This window comes from Nerophis ophidion, linkage group LG19 (genome assembly GCF_033978795.1).
Source record: "Nerophis ophidion isolate RoL-2023_Sa linkage group LG19, RoL_Noph_v1.0, whole genome shotgun sequence".
Classification (NCBI taxonomy): Eukaryota; Metazoa; Chordata; class Actinopteri; order Syngnathiformes; family Syngnathidae; genus Nerophis; species Nerophis ophidion.
The window spans coordinates 42,280,034-42,304,664 of record NC_084629.1 but is presented as its reverse complement, the minus strand read 5'-3'; the positions used below and the strand labels follow the sequence as shown (position 1 = coordinate 42,304,664).

The 24,631-nt window shown below is 35.3% G+C and overlaps 1 protein-coding gene across 2 annotated transcripts in view; it reads left to right on the top strand.

The window, feature by feature from the left end:
* Positions 1–24,631, top strand: part of itga6a (integrin, alpha 6a) — an 81,038-nt gene that overhangs the window by 49,701 nt on the left and 6,706 nt on the right. For both annotated transcript variants that reach the window (XM_061880032.1, XM_061880030.1), the window contains exons 9-24: positions 3,586–3,713; positions 6,019–6,108; positions 6,176–6,237; positions 6,359–6,528; positions 10,647–10,790; positions 10,864–10,979; positions 12,972–13,134; positions 16,123–16,209; positions 16,283–16,362; positions 18,071–18,148; positions 18,230–18,332; positions 19,607–19,777; positions 19,843–19,914; positions 19,974–20,081; positions 21,363–21,461; positions 22,650–22,775. In XM_061880032.1, coding sequence (XP_061736016.1) covers positions 3,586–3,713; positions 6,019–6,108; positions 6,176–6,237; positions 6,359–6,528; positions 10,647–10,790; positions 10,864–10,979; positions 12,972–13,134; positions 16,123–16,209; positions 16,283–16,362; positions 18,071–18,148; positions 18,230–18,332; positions 19,607–19,777; positions 19,843–19,914; positions 19,974–20,081; positions 21,363–21,461; positions 22,650–22,775 — 1,797 coding nt within the window. The remainder of the gene's footprint in view (positions 1–3,585; positions 3,714–6,018; positions 6,109–6,175; positions 6,238–6,358; positions 6,529–10,646; positions 10,791–10,863; positions 10,980–12,971; positions 13,135–16,122; positions 16,210–16,282; positions 16,363–18,070; positions 18,149–18,229; positions 18,333–19,606; positions 19,778–19,842; positions 19,915–19,973; positions 20,082–21,362; positions 21,462–22,649; positions 22,776–24,631) is intronic.

Below are 24,631 nucleotides of genomic sequence, written 5' to 3'. Positions count from 1 at the left end.
AAAAGTCGTACTTTTACTCAACAAAAGTCACAATTTTATAAGGAAACTGTAAAATGTTGGCCACATTATAATAATCAGAATTTCACTTGGCAAAACTATGACAAATGTCACATTTTGCATTAAAAAAGTAATAAATTTATATAAAAAGTAATAATTTTACGAGAAAATATTGCAATATTACAGAATCAGAAAGAATATGAGGGATTGTTCTCAATTTTATAAGAAAAAGTCGACACATCGTGACAAACACTGCTTTTAGTTAATGTATTTTTTGTTGATTTTATTTGTTTTTAATTATTTTTTAATCTTCCTTATTTACTTCAAGTTATCACAGTACATCTCTACATACATATCTATTTCATCCTCATATTGAAAGTACTTTTCCTTGTTGATGTCTCAAGAAGGGTAGAAATAAAAGAACACGCACACACATGCACACAATCTTGTATTTGTTAGCTTCTTGAGAGCAGAGAAAAATGCCTCCCTCTTTAGGACCAGCCTTTCTAGATATATGAAGATGTGTATTTACAACATTAATAATATATACAAACTATGCAAATATAAAAACGCTTTCACAAGAAAAAGGTCACAAATTCACAAGGAAAACATAGAAAATTGGCAGTATTATAATAAAAGTCATAATTTTTACTTAAGGCAAGTCATAATGTTACAAGAAAAACTGAAGATTTGTGCAATATTATGATAAAAGTTGGAATTTTACTTAATAACAGTCGCAATTTTACAAGAAAATCCTAAAATGTTGGCAATTTTATGAAAAGAGTTGTCATTTTACTGATTAAAAGTCACAATTTTATTAGGAAACTGTAAAATGTTGGCAATAATATAATAATAATCCAAACTTCACTTTGTAAAATTATGACAAATGACACATTTAGCATTAAAAAAGTAACAATTTTACATAAAAAAGTTATAATTTTACGAGAAAATATTGCAATATTACAGAATTAGAAAGAATATGAGAAACTGTTCCCAATTTTATAAGAAAGAAGTCAACACATTGTGAGAAAAAGACTGCTTTTAGTAAGAATGTTTTGTTGTTGAATTTTTTTTGTGTGTAATTGGTTTTTAAACTATATTTATATTATCGAACGCACGCACGCACGCACGCACGCACGCACGCACGCACGCACGCACGCACGCACGCACGCACGCACGCACGCACGCACGCACGCACGCACGCACGCACACACACACACACACACACACACACACACACACACACACACACACACACACACACACACACACACACACACACACACACACACACACACACACACACACACACACACACTCTGGTATTTGTTGCCTTTTTGAGATCTGAGAAAAATGCCTCCATCTTTACGACCAGCCTTTCTAGATATATAAAGATTTGTATTGACAACATTAATAATACATACATACTATGCAAATATAAGAAAGCTTGTTCTGAAAAATGAGTTGGAATTTCACAAGAAAAAGGTCACAATTTCACAAGAAAAACATGGAATTTTGTCCGTGTTATAATACAAGTCATCATTTTACTCAACGCAAGTCAAAATGCTTCAAGAAAAACTGAACATTTGTGCAATATTAGGATACGAGTTGGAATTTTACTCAATAACAGTCGCAATTTTAAAAGAAAAGACTAAAATTTGGGCAATTTTATGAAGAGTCCTCATTTTACTCGACAAAAGTCACAATTTTATAAGAAAACTGTAAAATTTTGGCAAGTTTATAACAATAATCAGAAATTCACTAGGCAAAATTATGACAAAAAGTCATCATTTTACTCAAAAAATGTCACCGTTTTACAAGAACAATAAAAAAATGGCAATATTGTGATAAAAGTCAGAATTGTATGACAAATGTCACCATTTTACATTAAAAAGTAATCATTTAATGAGAATATATTGCAATTTTACAGAAACAGGAAGAATATGAGAAATTGTTCCCAATTTTATAAGAAAAAGTCGACACATTGTCAGAAAAACACTGCTTTTAGTTCTTGTATTTTTTTTGTTGAAGTTTTTTTTCTTCATTATTAACTTCAAGTTATAACGTCTATATGCATATTTATTTATTTATCTTAATAAATTTTGGCCAAAGGGGGCGCATTTCAATTGGAGAGAATGCCAAGAGTGCAGAGCGGTAATCGGAGCAAAGGGTGGCTATTTTGAAGAAACTAGAATATAAAACATATTTTTAGTTATTTCACCTTTTTTTTGTGAAGTACATAACTCCACATGTGTTCATTCATAGTTTAGATGTGACAATCTACAATGTAAATAGTCATGGAAATAAAGATTGAATGAGAAGGTGTGTCCAAACTTTTGGCCTGTACTGCATATGTTAAGTTTATTAAAAAAGCCAATCAATTCTATAAAAAAACTTGTTGTGAAAAATGAGTTGGAATTTCACGAGAAAAAAGGTCACAATTTCACAAGAAAAACTTATAATGTTGGCAGTATTATAATAAAAGTCGTCATTTTACTCAACGCAAGTCAAAATTGTACAAGAAAAATTTAACATTTGTGCAATAGTATGATTAAAGTTGGAATATTACTCAATAACAGTCGCAATTTCACAAGAAAAACCTAAAATGTTTGCAATATTATTAAAAAGTTGTCATTTTCCTCAACAAAAGTCAGAATTTTATAAGAAAACTGTAAAATGTTAGCACTATTATAATAATAATCTGAATTTCATTTTACTTTTGGAACTAATTTTGGATGAGCGAAGGTGTCACCCCAAGATGCAGCAGGACCAGGACAAGGCAGGATTGTTTAATACAAAAAGGTAAAATAACACTGGTACAAAAAGGAAAAGAAACAGCGTGCCTACGCACGGGAAGCTAATGCTAAACTTAGCACGTATACAAAGCAGTCCCAAAGTTGCATGCTGAATGCACGGAAGCTAAGGCGGAACTTAGCAAGCAGTTCAAAAATAGTGTGCCGAGTAAAGGTAAGCTAAACGTGACTTAGTATAGAATCAAAGAAGCAGAATAACAAACTGTTGCTTACCGCAAACAAACCATCCAGAATGAACACAGGTAGCAGGCAGGTTTAAATACTCAAACAATAATCATAAACAGGCGTGCGTCAAAAAGCCAGCGCAGGTGGAACAAATGAGGTAACCATGGAGACCAGATGAAACAGGAAGTGCTCAAACTAAGGGATCGGAAGAGTTCAAAAATAATCAAAACACACAAAAGGACTCAAGAACAAAAACTATGTCAGATCCGGGAGGCGGATCGTGACATTTCACTTGGCAAAATTATGACAAAAGTCATCATTTTACTAAAAAAATGTCAGTTTTACAAGAACAAAAAAAAAGGCAATATTGTGATAAAAGTCAGAATGTTTTTTTTTTTTACATTAGTTATTTATTTTACACGTAATTTGGTGATAAATGAATTTAAGTAACAAAAAATCTAAACGAGGCGTCGCTTTTTAGTAAACCGAGCCAAAAGATGCGTAAATCCCATCACTATTAGGTATCAAGAGTTGTTATTGGACTACTTTGCTAATGGATTGTGATGTATTATTGACATTGTTATTGAAAGGTCCCGCTGTTTTGTTGCAGATCCTTTTCGGAAAAGAACACAATATTGGACTTTTTGGCTATTCTCTGGCAGGGAACATGGACCTGGACAGCAACTCTTATCCCGACCTGGCTGTGGGCTCTCTGTCGGACTCGGCACTCGTTTACAGGTTTCTATTTCCTCTCTTATGAGCCTGAATTCCTTCAATGTCGGGTTTTTACGAGACGTTAAAAAGCATTAAAAGTCATCAGTTGGATTCTGTAAAAATGAAGGCTGTAAATGTCATAAAATACGATGTCCAGATGGACATTAGAATCAATCAATCAATCAATGATTATTTATATAGCCCTAAAGCGCTAGTGTCTCAAAGGGCTGCACAAACCAGAACGACATCTTCGGTAGAGGTAGGATACAATTCATGGGAAGAAAATGGTTGGTCTTTTTGTTCTGGATTTCTGTTTTTTTTGGAAGTCATTGAAGAACCTTTCTTTACCAAACTGCAGAGAGTGCAAGGCTTATATTTAGGGTACAAAAAGTGTGTATTAAAAAGGAGCCCTGCTTGTTTGATCTGTTATCATTTGTATTTTTTTATTTCACCTATTACAATATTATGTATAGTCATATATTTATGCATACAATCATTTTCATATTATCATATTCACTTCATGTCATATTAGGCTCCGGTCTTGCTGTTTTTAAGTTGGAGCTTTTATCCAATCACAATTCAGCTAGCTTGTTGCCAGCGCTGTGTGAATTCTGCCAGAGACCTTCCGAGTCAACACGAGCGGCGGCTGTGCAGCGTAAACGGACAAAGGACGTTCAGTTAACAGACAGTTGCGATCAAGTCCCGAGTTGTTGACGGTCACCCATCTAGGTAGCCTTATGTTGAGCATGTCTGTGATTGGATACTCACTTGGCACTCCCACATATCCAATCATAAGTTGTTATTTACTAAAGCAGAAAGTGGCACCGGAGCCATACCCGGCCAGCGGAGAAATCAGCGGTACTCACGTTTTTTAACCAACAAGAAGCAGAGCAAAATGTTGATTAGGTGGCAGATGTATATTTGCAAAGCCATTTTCAAGAAGGATATTTAAAGAGGGACTACATCTTGTGAGACGAGGTCGGCCGACCCCGAAAACGAGTTAAGCTGTCGTTGAAATGGTTTGCCTGCCCCTTCCACTCGTTTCAACCAACTACGAGCGGCACCAATGGCTTACACGCCATCAAATGGCCGTTATAAATTGTGAGTTTAAATACATTTTTTCACATTCAATAAGTTTTTTACAATTATTTTATTTTTGACAGTGCGTGGACTGTCAAAACTTATGGGAGTGTTACCACTTAGTGGTCAATTGTACGGAATATGTACTGTACTGTGCAATTGTGACAGTTTGACCCCACACTGTCACCGTTTGACCTTTGGCTTCCTCACAAACCGTGCACATTTGTTAAAAAGCTCAAGATTGACACACTACACACAGCATGCTCCACAAACAAGATGTAAGCCGTCACTCACCATGGCTCTGCATGTCTGGCTGAAAGAGTCAGGGTGGGGCTGAAGGTGTTATGTAGGTGAGCACACCTGCTTTGACCAATTAGGCCTAAGTTGGGCCAAACCATGATTGTCAGGAGCTGGGTGTTGCTGAGGGACATTTGAAAGTTGTGTTGTCTAAACCTGAATACACTGTGGACAAAAGTGACTGCTTTAAAAATGCAAAAGTACTATGTGAATACTTTTTAGACATCTGATGGTTATTTATGGTTAAATTTCCAAAAGAACTGTTTTCTTACATTCCCCTGTCAAATTGGTCCCAGCTAGTGGGCGGGGCTATGGGCTATTTAAGTGGGGAAAATGCCATTTTTCTGCCAGTCTGCTGCCAGTCACTGCCAGAGGAGCTTCTCTGTCCTGACCAAGAGTTTCGGTCTTCATACATCAAACAACTACTGAGACTGTTGGTGCTTTGTCTTCCTGTTTTGTTTACCTTTTGACACTTTTTGGGATTTAAATAAATGTTTGTAAACTGTTACCGCTGCGTGCCGTGCCATCCTTGATTTGAAGTCCGGTTTGCAAAGGTTACATTACCTTCACCTGAGGCGGGGTGTGACAGCAATCTACTAATAAAACTTAATCAATCAATCAAACCACGTCTGATGCGGGTTTATTGATTTTTAAATGCGCCAAAAAAATATCCCGTTTTGTATACTTGTGACACATTGATGTGATTCGATACCCAGTAGTCCGCAAGTGTGTTTCTGTGTAGTATTTTTCAAGCCGTGGTCATGTGGTGACGTAATTGTTTGTATTTTGAGACGTAGTTATTGAAGTCGGACTAAGTAGAATATCACTGAAGGCCTAGGTGGGAAACGAACGTCCCGCCACTGGTACGTTCTAATTAATGTTGTACATTTATTTTTTATTTTTTTTGAGGAGTGAAATTCACTATGAGCTACTTTTTTTTATTTTTTTTCAGGGCAAGACCAGTCATTAGTATCCACCGAACTGTGCAAATATCCCCTCGGGAGATTGACCTGACAATAAAGAACTGCGGAAACAAGATTTGGTAAATATTCCAGCATTATGAGCATGTAATTATGATTACTGATCATAAATGTATGTCCTGTCTGCAGCTTCACTGTCGATGCTTGCTTCAGCTACAAAGCAAACCCGACGTCCTACAATCCAAGACTAAGTAAGTAAATACGGTTATGACTTCTTTATAATATTTGTATTCATATTTCTATTTACTTATAGATTTGAACCAAGCGTTTTGGGTTTTTCTTTTTTACCTGTTGTTCCTTCTTCTTCTGTAGCTATCAGCTATTCTGTGGAGGCGGACGGAGACCGCAGGAAACAAGGATTATTGTCCAGAGTGGTGTTCTTGAACAAATCCCACTCGGACACGGAACATCAGTTGAACGGTACCTTGGACCTGCGAGGGCAAAAACAGGAAACGTGCATCAAGATAAAAGCCAAGTTAAAGGTGAAATAAATAATAAGTGCTTCACATAACATGGCTACCATTATTAGACTTTAAAGGCCTACTGAAATGAGATGTTCTTATTTAAACGGGGATTTCCCCATATTGCCATATTTTTGCTGAAAGGATTTAGTAGAGAACATCCACGATAAAGTTCGCAACTTTTGGTCGCTAATAAAAAAGTCTTGCCTGTACCGGAAGTAGCAGACGATGTGCGCGTGATGTCACGGGTTGTGGAGCTCCTCACATCTGAACATTGTTTACAATCATGGCCACCAACAGCGAGTGCAATTCGGACCAAGAAAGCGACAATTTCCCCATTAATTTGAGCGAGGATGAAAGGTTCGTGGATGAGGAAAGTCAGAGTGAAGCACTAGGAAAAAAAAAAAAAGACGAGGACAGTGAGAGCGATTCAGATGTTATTAGACACATTTACTAGGCTAATTCTGGAAAATCCCTTATCTGCTTATTGTGTTACTAGTGTTTTAGTGATATTATAAAGTCATACCTGAAAATGGGAGGGGTTTGGTGACCGCCAGTGTCTCTGATGGAAGACATGGAGGAGCCAAGAAAGTCGCAGCTGCCTTTTTGACAGCTGCTGCAGCAGGACGCAAGCTCCCCGGATGTCTCCGGTAAGAGCCGCCTTATTACCACAATTTTCCCACCGAAACCTGCCGGTTGACATGTGGTCGGGAAACATGTTTGCTTGACCGCTCTGTTCCATATTAAAGCTTCACAACAAACAAAGAAACACCGGCTGTGTTTTGGTTGCTAAAGGCAGCTGCAATCCACCGCTTTCCACCAACAGCATTCTTCTTTGACGTCTCCATTATTAACTGTACCGGTGCCATGGATGAAGTGCTGGCTGTCCAGAGTCAGAACCCAGGGTAGAAAAGAAAAGAAACGGCAGATCAACTGGTCTAAAAGGGGGGTCTATTTAAAGGCTGGAGTATACAAATGAGTTTTAAGATGGGACTTAAATGCTTCTACTGAGGTAGCATCTCTAACTGTTACCGGGAGGGCATTACAGACTACTGGAGCCCCAATAGAAAACGCTCTATAGCCTTTCTTTGGGCTCTGGGAATCACTAATAAGCCAGAGTTCTTTGAAGGCAGATTTCTCACTGGGACATAGCTGAGATAGGCACCAGCGACCCCAAAGTGAATAAGCGGTAGAAAATGGATGGATGGATGGACATAAGGTAAAATACAATCAGCAAGATAGGATGGATCTAATCTAATTCTGAAATGAGCATATCCCGCCTGAACGACTGTTATCCCTTATAGAGGGATTGGAAAAGAAGATGATGTATTAAAGCCTTTTGACGTATCATTTAGTGACATGACGTTGTTACATATGGCTCCTTTAATTAATTCATCAATCAGGGTTGGGACGGAACTTTTGATGTTAACGATCCATTTTAGCGAGACCTTTTTGGACATTTATTCCAAGTCCGTGGCTTGGGAAAAGCAGTTTGCTGTTCCAGCATGACTCTGACACAGTGCACAAAGCAGCGACCTATGACCTCACAGATGCCGCTGTGGATGAATGGGCAACCATTCCCACGCTCCCACGCTCAAATCACTCTAGAACGTCTTCTCAGAAGAGTGACAACGTTTATGACTGCAAGGGGAAGAACCGACGTGTATCAAAAAATACAAAACATATTTTTTTTATTGAATATTTATTAGTACGGTCAAATTATGAATTTTCTTAATCAGATGAATCACACTTTTGAATCATGATTAATCGTGATCACTTGTATTAATTATACATTTTATATTTTCATAGCTAAAGCATAAAAACAAAATTGCAAATAAGTTTTTCAACAATAAAAAAGCACTCTAGACATGAAATAACACCTTAACACTCGTTTAATCACATATAGTAATGCCCTCTGAGGCTGAGCCAATCACAGGCCAAGATACTGAACAGTGCAGTCTGATTGGTTTGGTCTCCTCTAGTGACCAATACTACTGTAGTATTGATATTTTTAGTTCATTTAGCCATTGTTATGCTTGGCAAAGCTAATTTAGGCCCAAAAATGTTAAGATTATGCAAAAATGTTAAGATTATGCAATGTGGTGAAGCTGCAATATTTGAAGCGTAATGTGGCGAAGGTCGACTGTGTAACCAGACGCCGTTAAAGTGAAAGGAAAATGTGCGGTCAAAATAAATGGATCAATTAGTCAGACTGATACATAAGTAATGGGATATTTTTTGTGACTAATCGCATGTCTTAACTCGTTAAATTTGACAGCTCTAATTTTTTGTGCATAAAAATAATTATACTGAAAAAATAAAGAAAAATACAATTATATGTATATATTTTTGTATTTCGGTTTTTTCGTACATTTTAATCTAGGTGTCCTAATTGCTTTTGTGGGCTTGAAATATAATGCTTTTCATTTGTGAAAAGAAAACTCATTAAATCGTTGAAGATGTATTTTATTTTTGGTAGTTAATTTAAAAAAAAAAACCTGAACAAAAAAATATATATATATTTGAACAGTTATTTTATTTCAGTAGTTCAATTAAAAAACAACTTGAATAAAATAATAAAATACTTAGAAAATATTTAATTTCAGTAGATAAAAAAAACAACCTGAATAAAATAAAAAAATATAAAAAAAATATTTGATTTTAGGAGTTCAATTAAAAAAAGCCTTAACCAAATAATGAAATATTTGAAATTTTATTTTATTTCAGTAACTCAAAAAAAATATATATATCTGAATAAAATGATAAAATATTTTGAAAATATTGGTTTTCAGTAGACCAATTAAAAAAACAACATGAATGAAATTATAAAATATTTGAAAGGGACTTTTATTTCAGTAGTTCAATTAAAAAAAATACCCGAATAAAATAATAAAATATTAAGAAAATATTTGAGTGCATTAGTTCAATTAAAAAAGCCTGAATAAAATAAAAAAATATTTTAAATGTTATTTAATGGTGTTTTTTGTTTACAAAACCCTGAACAAAATAATAAAATATTTGAACAGTTGTTTCATTTCAATAGCTCAATTAAAATACAATCTGAATAAAATAATTAAATATTCAGAAAATATTTGATTTTAGTAGATCAATTAAAAAAACGACCTGAATAAAATAATAAAATACTTAAAAAAATATTTTATTTCAGTAGTTCAAGTAAAACTACCCAAATAAAATAATAAAATATTTGAAAGGGAATTTTATTTCAGCAGTTCAATTAGAAAAAACAACCCGAATAAAATAATAAAATATTAAGAAAATATTTGAGTTCAGTAGTTCAATTAAAAAAGCTTGAATAAAATACAAATATTTTAAACGTTATTTTATCGTGGTAGTTTGTTTAAAAACCCCTGAACAAAATATTAAAATATTTGAACAGTTGTTTTATTTCAGTAGCTCAATTAAAAAAAAATCTGAATTAAATCATAAATATTCAGAAAATATTTGATTTCAGTAGATCAATTAAAAAAACAACCTGCATAAAATAATAAAAATATATATTTGATTTCAGTAGTTCAAGTAAAACTACCCAAATAAAATAACAAAATATTTGAAAGGGAATTTTATTTCAGTAGTTCAATTAAAAAAACAACCCGAATAAAATAATAAAATGTTAAGAAAATATTTGAGTTCAGTAGTTCAATTAAAAAAGCCTGAATAAAATAAAATATTTTAATTGTTATTTTATTGTGGTAGTTAGTTTAAAAAACCCTGAACAAAATAATAAAATGTTTGAACAGTTATTTTAGTTCAGTAGTTCAATTAAAAAAGCCTAAAAAATAACAATACAGTTTTTGAAAAGTTGTTTAATTTCAGTAATTAAATTAAAATAAGTAAAATTATTATATTTTATAGATTGACAAGACAATGACTTCAATATTTCTACAATGCATTTCTTAATAATAGAAACTAATAAAACACCCAAATGTTTTGTCCCAAAAATGGTTAAAAAATGTGGATAAACTAAACTGCTTCTTCATACTCTGATCAGCAAATGAACTGCAAAAACTTCCCGAGCCTTTAGTTGCTTTCAAAGTCAGAATCAAACTCCTGAAATCAATTAAGTTTTGCACAATATTCCACCTTATTGAGATGAAACTGCATGTTTTCAATATTCCCAGGACAATATCAAGGACAAGATGCGAAGTGTTCCCATTGAGGTGTCTGCACAAATAGTTGGTACCAAGCGTCAGAAGTCAAAGAGTGGCCTCCCCCAGCTGATGCCCATCTTAGATTCTTCTCTGCCCACTAAAGACGTCATTGAGGTAGAACAACCAGGTTTGGATTATTCTCGTTATAACAGCCATTCATGCATGAATGTTTCTCCGCGTCTTCTAGGTGAATTTTGTCAAGGAGGGCTGTGGGAGCGATCACGTGTGTCGCAGTAACTTGAGGATGGACTACAAACTCATGTACAAACAGAGCAATCAAGACATTTACTCGCCATTGCCAATGTGAGTAACAATAATAGCATTCAACATACATGATCTAAAAGTATTACAATGCTCTTTTAAGCCAAACAAAAGTGTTGGCTCAACAAGGAAAAAGTGCATAAAGAAATGATCAGTAGGTATCACATTTGTACATTTGGTACTAATGAGAGTTTTGTCTCTTGTAAGGGAATCTCATTCCCCCCCAATGTCTAATCCAGAGCTGACAATTTGTTTTTTTTGTTTTTTAACGGGCATGAAGTTGCGCCGTCACCTGGTGACATTGATGGTTTTATGAGCAGAGGAGCATGTTCGGCAGCGCACATACACCGAGCACTTAAAAGCAGACAGTGTCTAGACAAAAGAGAAAGAATGGACGCATTTTGGCTTGAAAACTAACAATAAAGGTGAAGTGTCAGGAAGACGTGCTTTGAGACATGGCTTGTTAGCTAGCAGCTAGTGTCCAGATTCAAATGCAGAGAACCATTTCGCCATGCCTGGTGAGGGTGTGACAACCATCCATCCATCTTCTTCTACTTATCCGAGGTCGGGTCAAGGGGGCAGCAGCCTAAGCAGGGAAGCCCAGACTTTCCTCTCCCCAGCCACTTCGTCTAGCTCTTCCCGGGGGATCCTGAGGCGTTCCCAGGCCAGCCGGTAGCCATAGTCTTCCCAACGTGTCCTGGGTCTCCCCTGTGGCCTCCTACTGGTCGGACGTGCCCTAAACACCTCCCTAGGAAGGCGTTTGGGTGACATCCTAAACAGATGCCCGAACCACCTCATCTGGCTCCTCTCGATGTGGAGGAGCAGCGGCTTTACTTTGAGTTCCTCCCGGATGACAGAGTTTCTCACCCTATCTCATCCTGTGGAGGAAACTCATTTCGGCCGCTTGTACCCGTGATCTTGTCCTTTCGGTCATAACCCAAAGCTCATGACCATAGGTGAGGATGGGAACGTAGATCGACCGGTAAATTGAGAGCTTCGCCTTCCGGCTCAGCTCCTTCTTCACCACAAAGGATACAGCGTCCGCATTACTGAAGACGCCGGACCGTACCGCTTGTCGATCTCACCATCCACTCTTCCCTCGCTCGTGAACAAGACTCCCAGGTACTTAAACTCCTCCACTTGGGCCAGGGTCCCCTCCCCAAACCGAAGATGGCAGTCCACCCTTTTCCGGGTAAGAACCATGGACTCGGACTTGGAGGTGCTGATTCTCATCCCCGTCGCTTCACACTCGGCTACGAACCGATCCAGTGAGAGCTGAAGATCCCGGCCAGATGAAGCCATCAGGCTCACATCATCTGCAAAAAGCAAAGACCTAATCCTGCGGTCACCAAACCGGAACCCCTCAACGCCTTGACTGCGCCTAGAAATTCTGTCCATAAAAGTTATGAACAGAATCGGTGACAAAGGACAGCCTTGTCGGAGTCCAACCCTCACTGGAAATGTGTCCGACCTACTGCCGGCAACTCGGACCAAGCTCTGACACTGATCATACAAGGAAAGGACCACCACAATCAGACAGTCCATTACCCAATACTCTCTGAGCACTCCCCACGGGACTTCCCGAGGGACACGGTCCAATGCCTTCTCCAAGTCCACAAACCACATGTAGACTGGTTGGGCAAACCCCCATGCACCCTCAAGGACCGTGCTGAGAGTATAGAGCTGGTCCACAGTTCCAAGACCAGGACGAAAACAACACTGTTCCTCCTGTGTGTGACAATCATTGGTACTTTAACTTTATCCATCAATTGGTTCCTACACAAATCAAATAACAAAATGCATAGGCAATAATATAATGAGGCGATCATACATTTATATTCTTACATTCACTGTTACAAGCGGCCCTCTGAGGGCAGCCAGGACCGCCATGTGGCCCTCCATGACAACAAGGTCCACACCCCTGGTCTCGTGGGTTGTGAAAGTGTCCACATGTTGGTTGTTCCATAGGAAAAAATGTCACATGTTGGCGCGTTGCCCCCAAAGTTAGTGCTTGAGGTTGCCGTGTGTCCGCAGCAGGAACAATGTTCCCGTCTTCCATCTGAAGTACGAGAGGAAGGACTTGGCCGTGCGACTGACCATCAGCAACATGAAGGGCGACGACGCCTACGAGGCCAAGCTGGTGGGCTCCTTCCCCCAGGCGCTCTCTTACTCGGGAGTTCGTTCACATCGAGCCGTGGTAAAGCAGAGATGTGATTCTAAATCTACTTTTATATCTTTTCTTTGGCCATTTCCCATAAATATGACCTTGACTTCACCGTATGTGTAAATGATGTCTAGTACATTTAGGGCTCTCTAGCAATAGAATGCATCAACCATCTTTATTTTTGCAAATTAGTTTCACTATTAGGTCCTTTTCTGTATTAAAGACTTAGTGGCCACATGCGTGGACAGCACCTTTTAGCTCTTATTTCCAAAATGGTGTACATTACTGAATTGGGGTCTTATGGCCACTTATGTGGACACTTATACTGCCATCTGGTGGTGTCAGAAGAGTATAACATACAATGGAATTTGGAAAAAAAAAAGTGTAAAAATAAGAACTAGCATGTCACTAAACATGAAGTACACGTTTGTGTACTTATGGACTAAGTACATCATATCAAAAGATAATTCTTGGTTTTTATTCTAATTAGGGTCCAATAAGACCAAATAACAAAAAGAAATAAAAAAAAAAAGCATTTAAGCAAACAGCTTGGGCCTTAAGAGGTTTTTAAATATGAAATACACACATTATAGTTGATAATAATTAAAAAATACCAAATGTAGACTTTAAACCATGTTTTCTTATAGTTGCTTGGAATAAAGAGTATCTGTTAATTATTATGAGGATTTTTTCAAAGTTCCTATAACTTTTTTTATATTTCCCAAAAATCCCACAGGATGTTATTCAAGCTAATCAAAGAAAAAGAGCAAACCCAAAGCCTTACAATACTTAGAGTAGACATTTCGAAGACATTCAAGAAGACATCCAACTTCAATGCTGACACTGCAAAAACTGAAATCTAAGTACGATTAAATATTTCAAAGAAAGGTGATATTTGCTTAATTTCTGTCTGATGAGATTATTTTTCTCACTAAGCAGATTTTATGTTAGTGTTTTACTTGTTTTAAGTGTTTTGGTCCTAAATGATGTCAGTAAGATATTACAGCTTGTTGCTGAGATGTGATGAGCTATATTGAGTAAAACATGCTTGAAAGTAGAATATCAAGTGTTGCAAAGCTGTGTCATCAACACTCACAAGTAGAAAACTACTTTTATAAAGTAATCATTTCTTACTTCAAGAATGAAATAAAAAATCATGACTTTGACACAATTGTGTCTCATGATTGAAACAGATGACAGCCAAATGGACTTCGCTGTTTTATTTTCAATGAAACAATAGAAAATGCGTACTCATATAGTAGTACAGTTGTTATGAGTGAGAATATACTTATTTAAAGGTATTTTTTGGTTCATTGATGTTAGCTAATTTTACTTGTTTTGGAAAGTCTTGACAAGCCAAATTGTCTTGTTCTATTGGCAGATCATTAAGCTTACTTCAAATAAAATTCTCATCATTTTTGTATTTTTTTTCTTGTTTTTGAACACTGACTTTCTGCAGTGTTTAAAATACAATACTAAAAAAATGGTTTTTAATTATGTTATTATCTTAACATGTCCACTCATAAAATAAAATAAACACACAAGGCTCGATTCAGCTAATTCAAAATTGCATCTAATAACCATTTTCTAAATGATTACAGTGGTCCTTTGCCACATTGCGCTTCAATCTTTGGTGGATGTACTTTTGGCTTAAGGCATCAAGGATAAACATGTCTAAATGAAATAGAAATATCAATTATCGTCGTCTTGGCCATGGACGAGACCGTGGCTCCAAAAGTCATGACTGTATATGTTTTATTTTCTATTACCGTATTTCCTTGAATTGCTGCCAGGGCGCCAATTAATTTAAGACCTCTTCTCACTCCGGCGTTTACCAAAGGCATGCGGTAAAGGCAAGCATGCGCTGGTTATTTTAAAACCTCTTCTCACTCCGGCACTTACCAAAGGCATGCGGTAAATTTAGGCCTGCGCTTATAAATTTGAGTGTGTTGTAAGGATACAATCATGAAAAGCACATTTAATAAAAAAAATGTTATTATGGTCTTACCTTTACTTATAAACGAAGTCCATGTGCAGCTCCTTCTGATCAAATGCATCGATAACTTGTTTATAGAAGTCTTCCTTATCTTTCTTCAGTTTTAAAAGTCTCTCTGTCTCGATGGAGATCTTCCTTTATTACCTCCTGCTTCGATTGAAAGTCCAGTTTAGAAAACTGTTTTATTTTAGATATGTAATCCTCCATGTTAAAAGTGCAAGCGAGAGGAAAACATAAACGATCGCTGCTTGTTGTCACTTCTTCTGCAGCCGAGTAGTCGCAAGAAGGATCACTAGCGCCCTCTACCACCAGGAGGCGGGAGTCATTTAATGACTCATATTTGACACACGCAGCTATGGTATATTAATAAAACATAGCTGCTTACTGATCTTTTTAGCATATTCAATAGCTTGGACCTTAAATCCTACTGAATAGCTCTTAATCTTCTTCCCTTTATGCGATTTCAAATGGTTGAAATCAGCCTCCTCAATTTTGAAAATGATGACAGGTGAAGTGACGAGTTTGACCCGGCTGAAATTCTAGACATGCGCTAATAAAAATAATATTTTGCGAAACGAGTTTTACCCGGCGTTAATCCTGAGCCGGCGGTAATGCTAAGCAGGCGCTAATTATTTTGCGAAACGAGTTTGACCTGGCAGTAATTCTAGGCAGGTGCATACTATATACCTGGCGGCAATTCAAGGAAATATGGTACATGTCTAATATGTTGGGTGAAAAGAAAGTAAAAGTGATGACGTGAGTGTCATCCCATGTCGAGATGGCTCTCATAATGTAAAAGACTAGATTTAGAAAGTTATAAAAAGCTTTTTTTTACCCTGCAGCTGCAAAAATACTCAGCTTATCGCTACTAACTCCTACCACAGTCAGGCCCTGCACTGATGAACAGTGATAAATGTGTCATACATTGTACTTAAAATCAGGAATAACACCTATTCACTGCCTCTTAAAAAGTGTCTATTTTAATGTTACCAATAAAGCAATTCATATTTCTACTTTTCCTGTAGATGGACAAACAGATCATTTGTGTTGCCAATCAAAATGGCTCTCAGGCCGACTGTGAGCTCGGCAACCCTTTTAAGCAGGACTCTGAGGTACCTGAGATCACATTCTTCTTGATCTTTGTGAGCTATAGTTCACCTTTGATGCTTCTTTTCTCACCCAAAGGTGACATTTTTCATCATCCTGAGCACTGTGGCAGTGACTCTGGACACCACACAGATTGACATCGACCTGCAGCTCCAGACGTAAATAACACTTGCCTTGTTTACAACTCATACTTGCTGGAATTACTACTAATAAGTCATCAAGGTTTCCTCCTACATCAGAGCTGGGCAAATATTTGGACTCCGGGGCCACATTGAGGGGAAAAAAAATGTGTGTATGAATGATATATACTGTAAAAATCTGCTGTACAGTATGTGTGTTTGGCTCCCTTTTTTCAGGATCACTATTACCAAAAGTCACAATGTCCCATCGAGCAGTGTTTTTCAGCCATTTTTGAGCCAAGGCAAATTTTTTGCGTTGAGAAAAAGCAGAAGCACCACCAGCAGATATCATTAAAAAACAAAACTCAGTTGACAGTAAAAAGTGGTTGGATATGACTTTAAAGCATAACCAAGCATGCATCACTTTAGCTCTTGTCTCAAAGTAGGTGTACTGTCACCACCTGTCACATCACACACTGACTTATTTGCACTTTTTGCTGTTTTCCTGTGTGTCGTGTTTTACTTCTTAAATTTGTTTGTTCTATTGGCAGATAATTTTGCTTAGTTCAAATAAAATAACCCTTGTTTTTTTTCTTCTTATTATTTTAAAACACTGACTTTTTGCATTGTACTAACTACTGCTTACTAATAAGTCATGCTTACTACCATGTACTATTATTAAGTAATACTTACAACAACTACTTACTCCACATAAGACTTACTGTACTTATTTACCACTACCGTATTTCCTTGAATTGCCGCTGGGGCGCTAATTAATTTAAAACCTCTTCTCACTCTGGCGTTTACCAAAGGCATGCGGTAAATTTAGGCCTGCGCTTATAAATGTGAGTGTGATGTAAAGATACCATCATGAAAAGCATATTAAATTAAAAAAAAAACGTTATTATGGTCTTACCTTTACTTATTAATGAAGTCCATGCGCAGCTCCTTCTGATCAAAAGCATCGATAACTTGTTTATAGAAGTCTTCCTTATCTTTCTTCAGTTTTAAAAGTCTCTGTCTCGATGGAGATCTTTCTTTATTACCTCCTGTTCGATTGAAAGTCCAGTTTAGAAAACTGTTTTAATTTAGATATGTAATCCTCCATGTTAAAAGTGCAAGCGAGAGGAAAAAATAAAGGATCGCTGCTCACTCTTGCTGCTTGTTGTCACTTCTTCTGCAGCCGAGTAGTCGCAAGAAGGATCACTAGCGCCCTCTACCACCAGGAGGCGGGAGTCATTTAATGACTCATATTTGACACACGCAGCTACGGTATATTAATAAAACATAGCTGCTTACTGTTCTTTTTAGCATATTCAATAGCTCGGACCTTAAATCCTACTGAATAGCTCTTAATCTTCTTCCCTTTATGCGATTTCAAATGATTGAAATCAGCCTCCTCCATTTTGAAAATGATGACAGGTGAAGTGTCATTCGTGACGTGACAAGTTTGACCCGGCGGAAATTCTAGGCAGATGCTAATATTTTTGCGAAACGAATTTGACCCCGCGAAAATTCTAGACATGGGCTAATAAAAATAATATTTTGCGAAAGGAGTTTGACCCGGCAGTAATTCTAGGCTGGCACATACTATATACCTGGCGGCAATTCAAGGAAACACGGGTCATATTTACTTATTACTAATAAGTCATATTTACTTACTACCACTTGATATTAATAAGTCATATTTACTCACCAAGGTACTGAGGTATAAGTCATACTAACTTGTGGTCTTCTTGCCGGTCAGAACCAGTGTACAAGAACTTCTAGTCCAAGTGCGAGTCAAAGCCAAAGTGATGATCGAGCTGCCACTGTCCATCACTGGGTAGGTTTCCTGTGGGACTGCCAGAACCTACACAAGTGAGAAGAAATGCACGTGACATATAGTTTGTGTCCTCTCCATCAGGGAAGCCAGTCCTCATCGTGTTTCATTCGGCGGTGTGGTGAGAGGAGAGAGCGCCATGAAGAGTGAAGAAGATGTTGGCAGTTTGGTCAATTACACATTCAGGGTAGGTTGACTCGCTACAATACTCTGATCATTCCCAACTCAACTACTGTGTGGAATATTTTTTAAAGATCATTTACTATGTGTGAAAATTGTATTTAATTTTTTTAAGTAAAAAAATAACCACCCCTCCCCCCAAAAAAGAAAGATACAGCAAAAAAACAAAGTAGTACCTACAAATACATCAATTAAATAAACGAAAAAGAAATACTAATACATTATTAATAATAATAATCAGATATAAACTAAAAGAATATAAACACATATATATATATTACATATATATATGTATGTATATATATGTATATATGTACTGTGTGTATATATATATATATATATATATATATATGTATATATATTAGTACAGGCCAAAAATTTGGACACACCTTCTCACACAATGCATTTTCTTTATTTACATTGTAGATTGTCACATCAAAACTATGAATAAACACATGTGGAGTTATGTACTTAACAAAAAAAGGTGAAAGAACTGAAAACATGTTTCATATTCTAGTTTCTATAAAATAGCCGCCCTTTGCTCTGATTACTGCTTTGCACACTCTTGGCATTCTTTCCATGAGCTTCAAGAGGTAGACACCTGAGATGGTTTTAACTTCACAGGTGTCATAGTTTTGATGTGACAATCTACAATGTAAATAGTCGTGAAAATAAATAAAACACATTGAAATGAGAAGGTGTGTCCACACTTTTGGCCTGTATTGGATATATATATATATATATATTTACACAAACACACATATTGATATATATGTGTATAAATATATAAACATATTAATATCTACATATGTGTTTAAATATACATATATATATATATATACACATATATTAATATATACACATATATGTGTGTGTGTGTGTATATATATATATATATGTGTATATATATGTTTGTATGTATATCTTTATATATTTTTTCATTATTTTTCATTTTTCGCACTTTTATTATTTCATTATTCTTATCTTGCAAATTTACTTTTTATTTGAACCCTTTTACCGTGTTGCTTTTGCACTATCTTGTTTAGCTCATTCATTGTTTATGTTATTTCTTTGTTTTTGTTTTTTTGCTCTATGCTTTGTAACCTGTAAAAAAAATGTTGAAAACGTGCTATATAAATGAAGTTGCTTTGCCTGTATATATATATATATATATATGTGTGTGTGTGTGTGTGTGTGTTCTTGTATCACATAAAAATGGTAAATGATGGACAAAATTCCCCTTTAGGTATAATAATGCTGATTTCTCTTGCGTTCCCTCAGATTAACAACCTGTGGGGCTCCTCTGTCAAATCCTCGCTGCACATTCAGTGGCCCAAATCCACCAGAAACGGCAAATGGCTTTTATACCTGGTGAAGATGAGTGCTCAGGACGGCTCGCACGACGTCCTCTGCACGCCACAGTCTGAGATCAACCCTCTCCAACACATCCAGGTACAACGTAACACCAAGTCCGCCCGTTTCTAATAATAACTCAAGAGGGTGCATGCACTTTCAAGGAGACGCCTGCATCTCGGACAAAGCGGGACCTTGGACATGAAAAAGCAGTGTCAGACAAAAACAGGATTTTGGTGAGTTGAAAGTATTTGAGGGTTTGTGCGGAGGAGGACTAACTTGCCTTCTTCTGCAGTCATGTGGGAAGGACTTGCAGTGTGTGGTGTTGAAGTGCCCCCTGCAGGGACTCGATGGCTCCAGAGTGGAACTCAGAGCTCGTCTGTGGAACTCCACCTTCCTGGAGGTGATAAATATTTATTTATTTATTTCGTCAATCTTCACATAAAACAAAGAACAACAACAAAAAAAGAAGAAAAAAAAAAAACACTCATTTGAGCAATGATTGAGCCGAAAGGGTGTAGGTTGAAGCAACGCTTATATTCCTTGCCCTTATGTGGGCTCGTGGTGGTTTGTGCAGCCCTTTGAGACACTAGTGATTTAGGGCTATATAAGTAAACATTGATTGATTGATTGATATAAACCTACCCCATCACAACAAGAAGAAGGTTCAAAATATATAAAATCCAAAACATGCTTCACTTATATTACTTTTTTTTTTTAAACAATATATAAGCAACATATATGTAGCACACGTCTCATATACACAGTTTAACATTTAAATCAAACATATACATTTGTACACTTATATATATATATATATATATATATATATATACATATATATTATATATACACAATTTATTTAAATTCCATATAAAGTGGTAATATGTACATTTTAATATAACCTATATGTATAATTATGAAATGATAAATTGTATTTATATACATATTATATATTATTGTCTTTCTAAAACAATGTTTGCTGGTCTTTCTTATATTTACTAATGATAAATGATTTAAAAAGCTTTTTAAACTGGTTTATGTTGGTGCTGTGTTTTATTTCATCCTTTTAAACAGTTCCATATTTTAACCCCTGCTATTGTTATACTCATTCGTTTCTGCGTTGTTCTACAATATTGGATCTTAAAAAGTAGTTCTCCTCTTAAATGATAATTCCCTTCTCTCTGTAAAAATCTTCTCTGTAACCCTGTTGGAAGTCAATCTTTACTTGCTTTATAAATCATTTGGGCAGTCTTGAGTTGGATGAGATCTGGTAGTTTTAAATCAAATGTTTTTATAAATAATCCATTAGTGTGTTCTCGGGGTCCTGTGTTATGTATCAGTCTGATGGCCCTTTTTTGCATTATGAATAGTGGTTGGATGTTCGTCCTGTATGTATTTCCCCAAACTTCTAGACAGTAACTCAAATATGGTAAAACAAGTGTACAATAAAGAGTGTGTAATGTTTTTTGATTAAGAATGTGCCTTGTTTTACCCAGGACAGCAATACTTCTCGCCAACTTCCCTTTGATGTATGTAATGTGTGACTTCCAGCAGATCCTGTGGTCCAAGATCACACCCAAAAATTTGATTTTGTTTACTCTTTCTATACTAACATTGTCTATATATTATTTTGTTATTGCGGGAAGTAAACAATCACTCATGTTTTTTTTACCCCTCACAGGATTACACTTCTCTGTCATCCTTGGACATTATTGTGAGGGCTTCACTGGTGCTGCACACTCAGGCCACAAACTTGATCCTGACAACCCCCAACACGGATGTAAGTGTTGGAGAACATTGAGAAGATGTTGAGTTGTGAGTAGTAAGGGTGATGTGCAGAGGTGGGTAGTAACGCGCTACATTTACTTGGTTAAATCTACTTGAGTAACTTTTGGGATAAATTGTACTTCTAAGAGTAGTTTTAATGCAACATACTTTTACTTTTCCTTGAGTATATTTATAGAGAAGAAACGCTACTTTTACTCCACTCCATTTATTTACATTCAGCTCACTACTCGCTACTGATTTTTATCGATCTGTTAATGCACGCTTTTTTTGTTTTGGTTTGTCAGACAGACCTTCAAAGTAGGATCTATCACATGCCTGCGTTTCACCAATCAAATGCAGTCACTGGTGACGTTTGACTCCGTTTCACCAATCAAATGCAGTCACTGGTGACGTTTGACTCCGTTTCACCAATCAAACAGAGCCAGGCGGTCACATGATTAACTGCACACTTTTTTAAAAAAATAAACCTTTATTTATATATTTCAACATTTACAAACAGTTGAAAATGATAATCAAACTACTAAAACAATACAAAACAGTTTAAAAACCGTACAAAACAGTGCCAGGGGGTTGTAAATTCAAAGTAACTAAAATAGAATGCAAAAAAAAAATATATATATATATAAAGTAAACAAAGTGCAAAGCCATAGGCTCACTCAATCTCAGTAAATAACTTAAATTTGGAACACAGCATCATCGTTTTCACAGCTTTTTGGTTGTTAGAGGTAGAGTGTTTTAATGTAGCATTCTAACTCTTTTTTAACAGGTCGGGTATTGAGAAACTTACATTTATGAATATAAAACTTAGCCAATAGTATAATGAGGTTGCAAAGGTAAAATTCATTTTCACATTTTTTTTTCAATACAGTGCAAAACCAAATATATATTATTTTATATATATTATTGTTTTAGTTCCTTAAGAGATATTCCTGGCTCTGAATTTGTTCATTGCTATTTTTATGTTTTTGTGCATTACTTGTTGCCATAATCATTAAACAAACAGGTTACTCATCAGCTATTTAGTACTTAAGTAGTTTTTTCCCAACATACTTTTACTCAAGTTAATATTTGGGCGACTACTCCTTACTTTTACTTGAGTAATACATCTCTTAAGTAACAGTACTCTTACTTTAGTACAATTTCTGACTATTCTACCCACCTCTGGCGATGTGTGTTGCAGGTGACCATTACAGTGTTCCCAGAGAGCGAAGTGGCCCAGTACGCTGGCGTGCCCTGGTGGATCATCCTGGTGGCCGTTCTTGCAGGCATCTTGATTTTGGCTCTGTTGGTTTTTCTGCTCTGGAAGGTGAACGAACATATAACGTTTATAAAGTCAATGAAGCATATTTTGGTTTAGATAGCCGTAACCAACATGTTTGTATCATGTGAAGACTTACCAGTACCTGCTGTACATGACTTCAAGTGATGTGTACTCTCTTTTTCTTCTACAATAGAAATTCTTCTGTCAGTTCCTAACTCCAATTTGATTGAAGATGAGTTATTTCCATAAGGAATGATAGAAAAAATATCAGTTCCTGGGTGAACCTTTTGACAAACTGTGGATTGAACACATAAAAGTGTTATAGAGTAACTAATGTTGTCAAGCGATGAAAAAACGGTGATTAACTAATTATTATCCGTGATTAATTTAATTATTATGCTAAATGCTGAGAAAAGCCCTCAACTTGAGGTATTTTGTAGTGATATCACTCTGTTGAAAGAAATTAGTGATTAGTTTATTATGACCTGTAATTAATTAATCTATGTTTTAATCCCACCTAAAAATGTTGACAATTGCTCTCAATTTAAGATAAATATGTAAAGAAAAAAGTGGCTATTGTTTTTAACAGACTTGAACAGGTGCAGTCGCTTGTATTACCGAAAATAAAACATCAAGTTACTATAGTGTTGAAGTTATTAATACATCAAAAATTAGTAAGAAAACGTTTCTGAGTATTGAATGTTGAACTTGTTGCTTTACCCCAGCTTCAGATAATAAGCAATATTCATACAAGAAATAAACAGATAATATTTACTACTCATATAAGAAATAAACAGATAATAATTAATATTTATACAAGAAATAAACAGATAATAATTAAGTCATAAATGACAAACAGATAATAATTAATATTCATTCAAGAAATAAACAGAAATTAATTACTATTCATAAAAGAAATAAACAGATAATAATCAATACTCATACAAGAAATAAACTAATAATAAATAATACTCATAAATTAAATCAACAGATAATGAATATTCATACAAGAAATAAACTAATAATAAATAATACTCATAAATTAAATCAACAGATAATGAATACTCATACAAGAAATAAATAGATAATAATTAAGACTCAAACAAGAAATAAACAGATCGTAATTAATACTCCTAAATTAAATCAACAGATAATACTTATACAACAAATAAACAGATACAAATTCATATTCATACAAGAAATAAACAGATAATAATTAATATTCATAAAAGAAATAAACAGATAATAATTAATACTCATAAATTATATGAACAAAAGATAATTAATATCGATACAAGAAATAAACATGTAATAATTAATACTCGAACAAGAAATAAACTAATAATAAATAATACTCATAAATTGAATTGACAGATAATAATTAATATTCATACAAGAAATAAACAGATAATTAAGACTCATACAAGAAATAAACAGATAATAATTAATACTCCTAAATTAAATTAACAGATAATAATTAATACTCATACAACAAATAAACAGATACTAATTCATATTCATACAAGAAATAAACAGATAATAATTAATATTCATACAAGAAATAAACAGATAAAAATGTATATTAATACAAGAAATAAACAGATAATTTATACTCATAAAAGAAATAAACAGATAATAATTACAACCCATACAAGAAATAAACAGATAATTAATACTCTTACAAGAAATAAACAGATAATAATTAAGACTCCTACAAGAAATAAACACATAATAATACTCATAAATTAAATTATCAAATAATTCATACTCATACAAGAACTAAACAAATAATTCATACTCATACAAGAAATAAACAGAAAATCATATTAATACAAGAAATAAACAGATAATAATTAATATTCATACAAGAAATAAACAGAAAATAATTCATATTAATACAA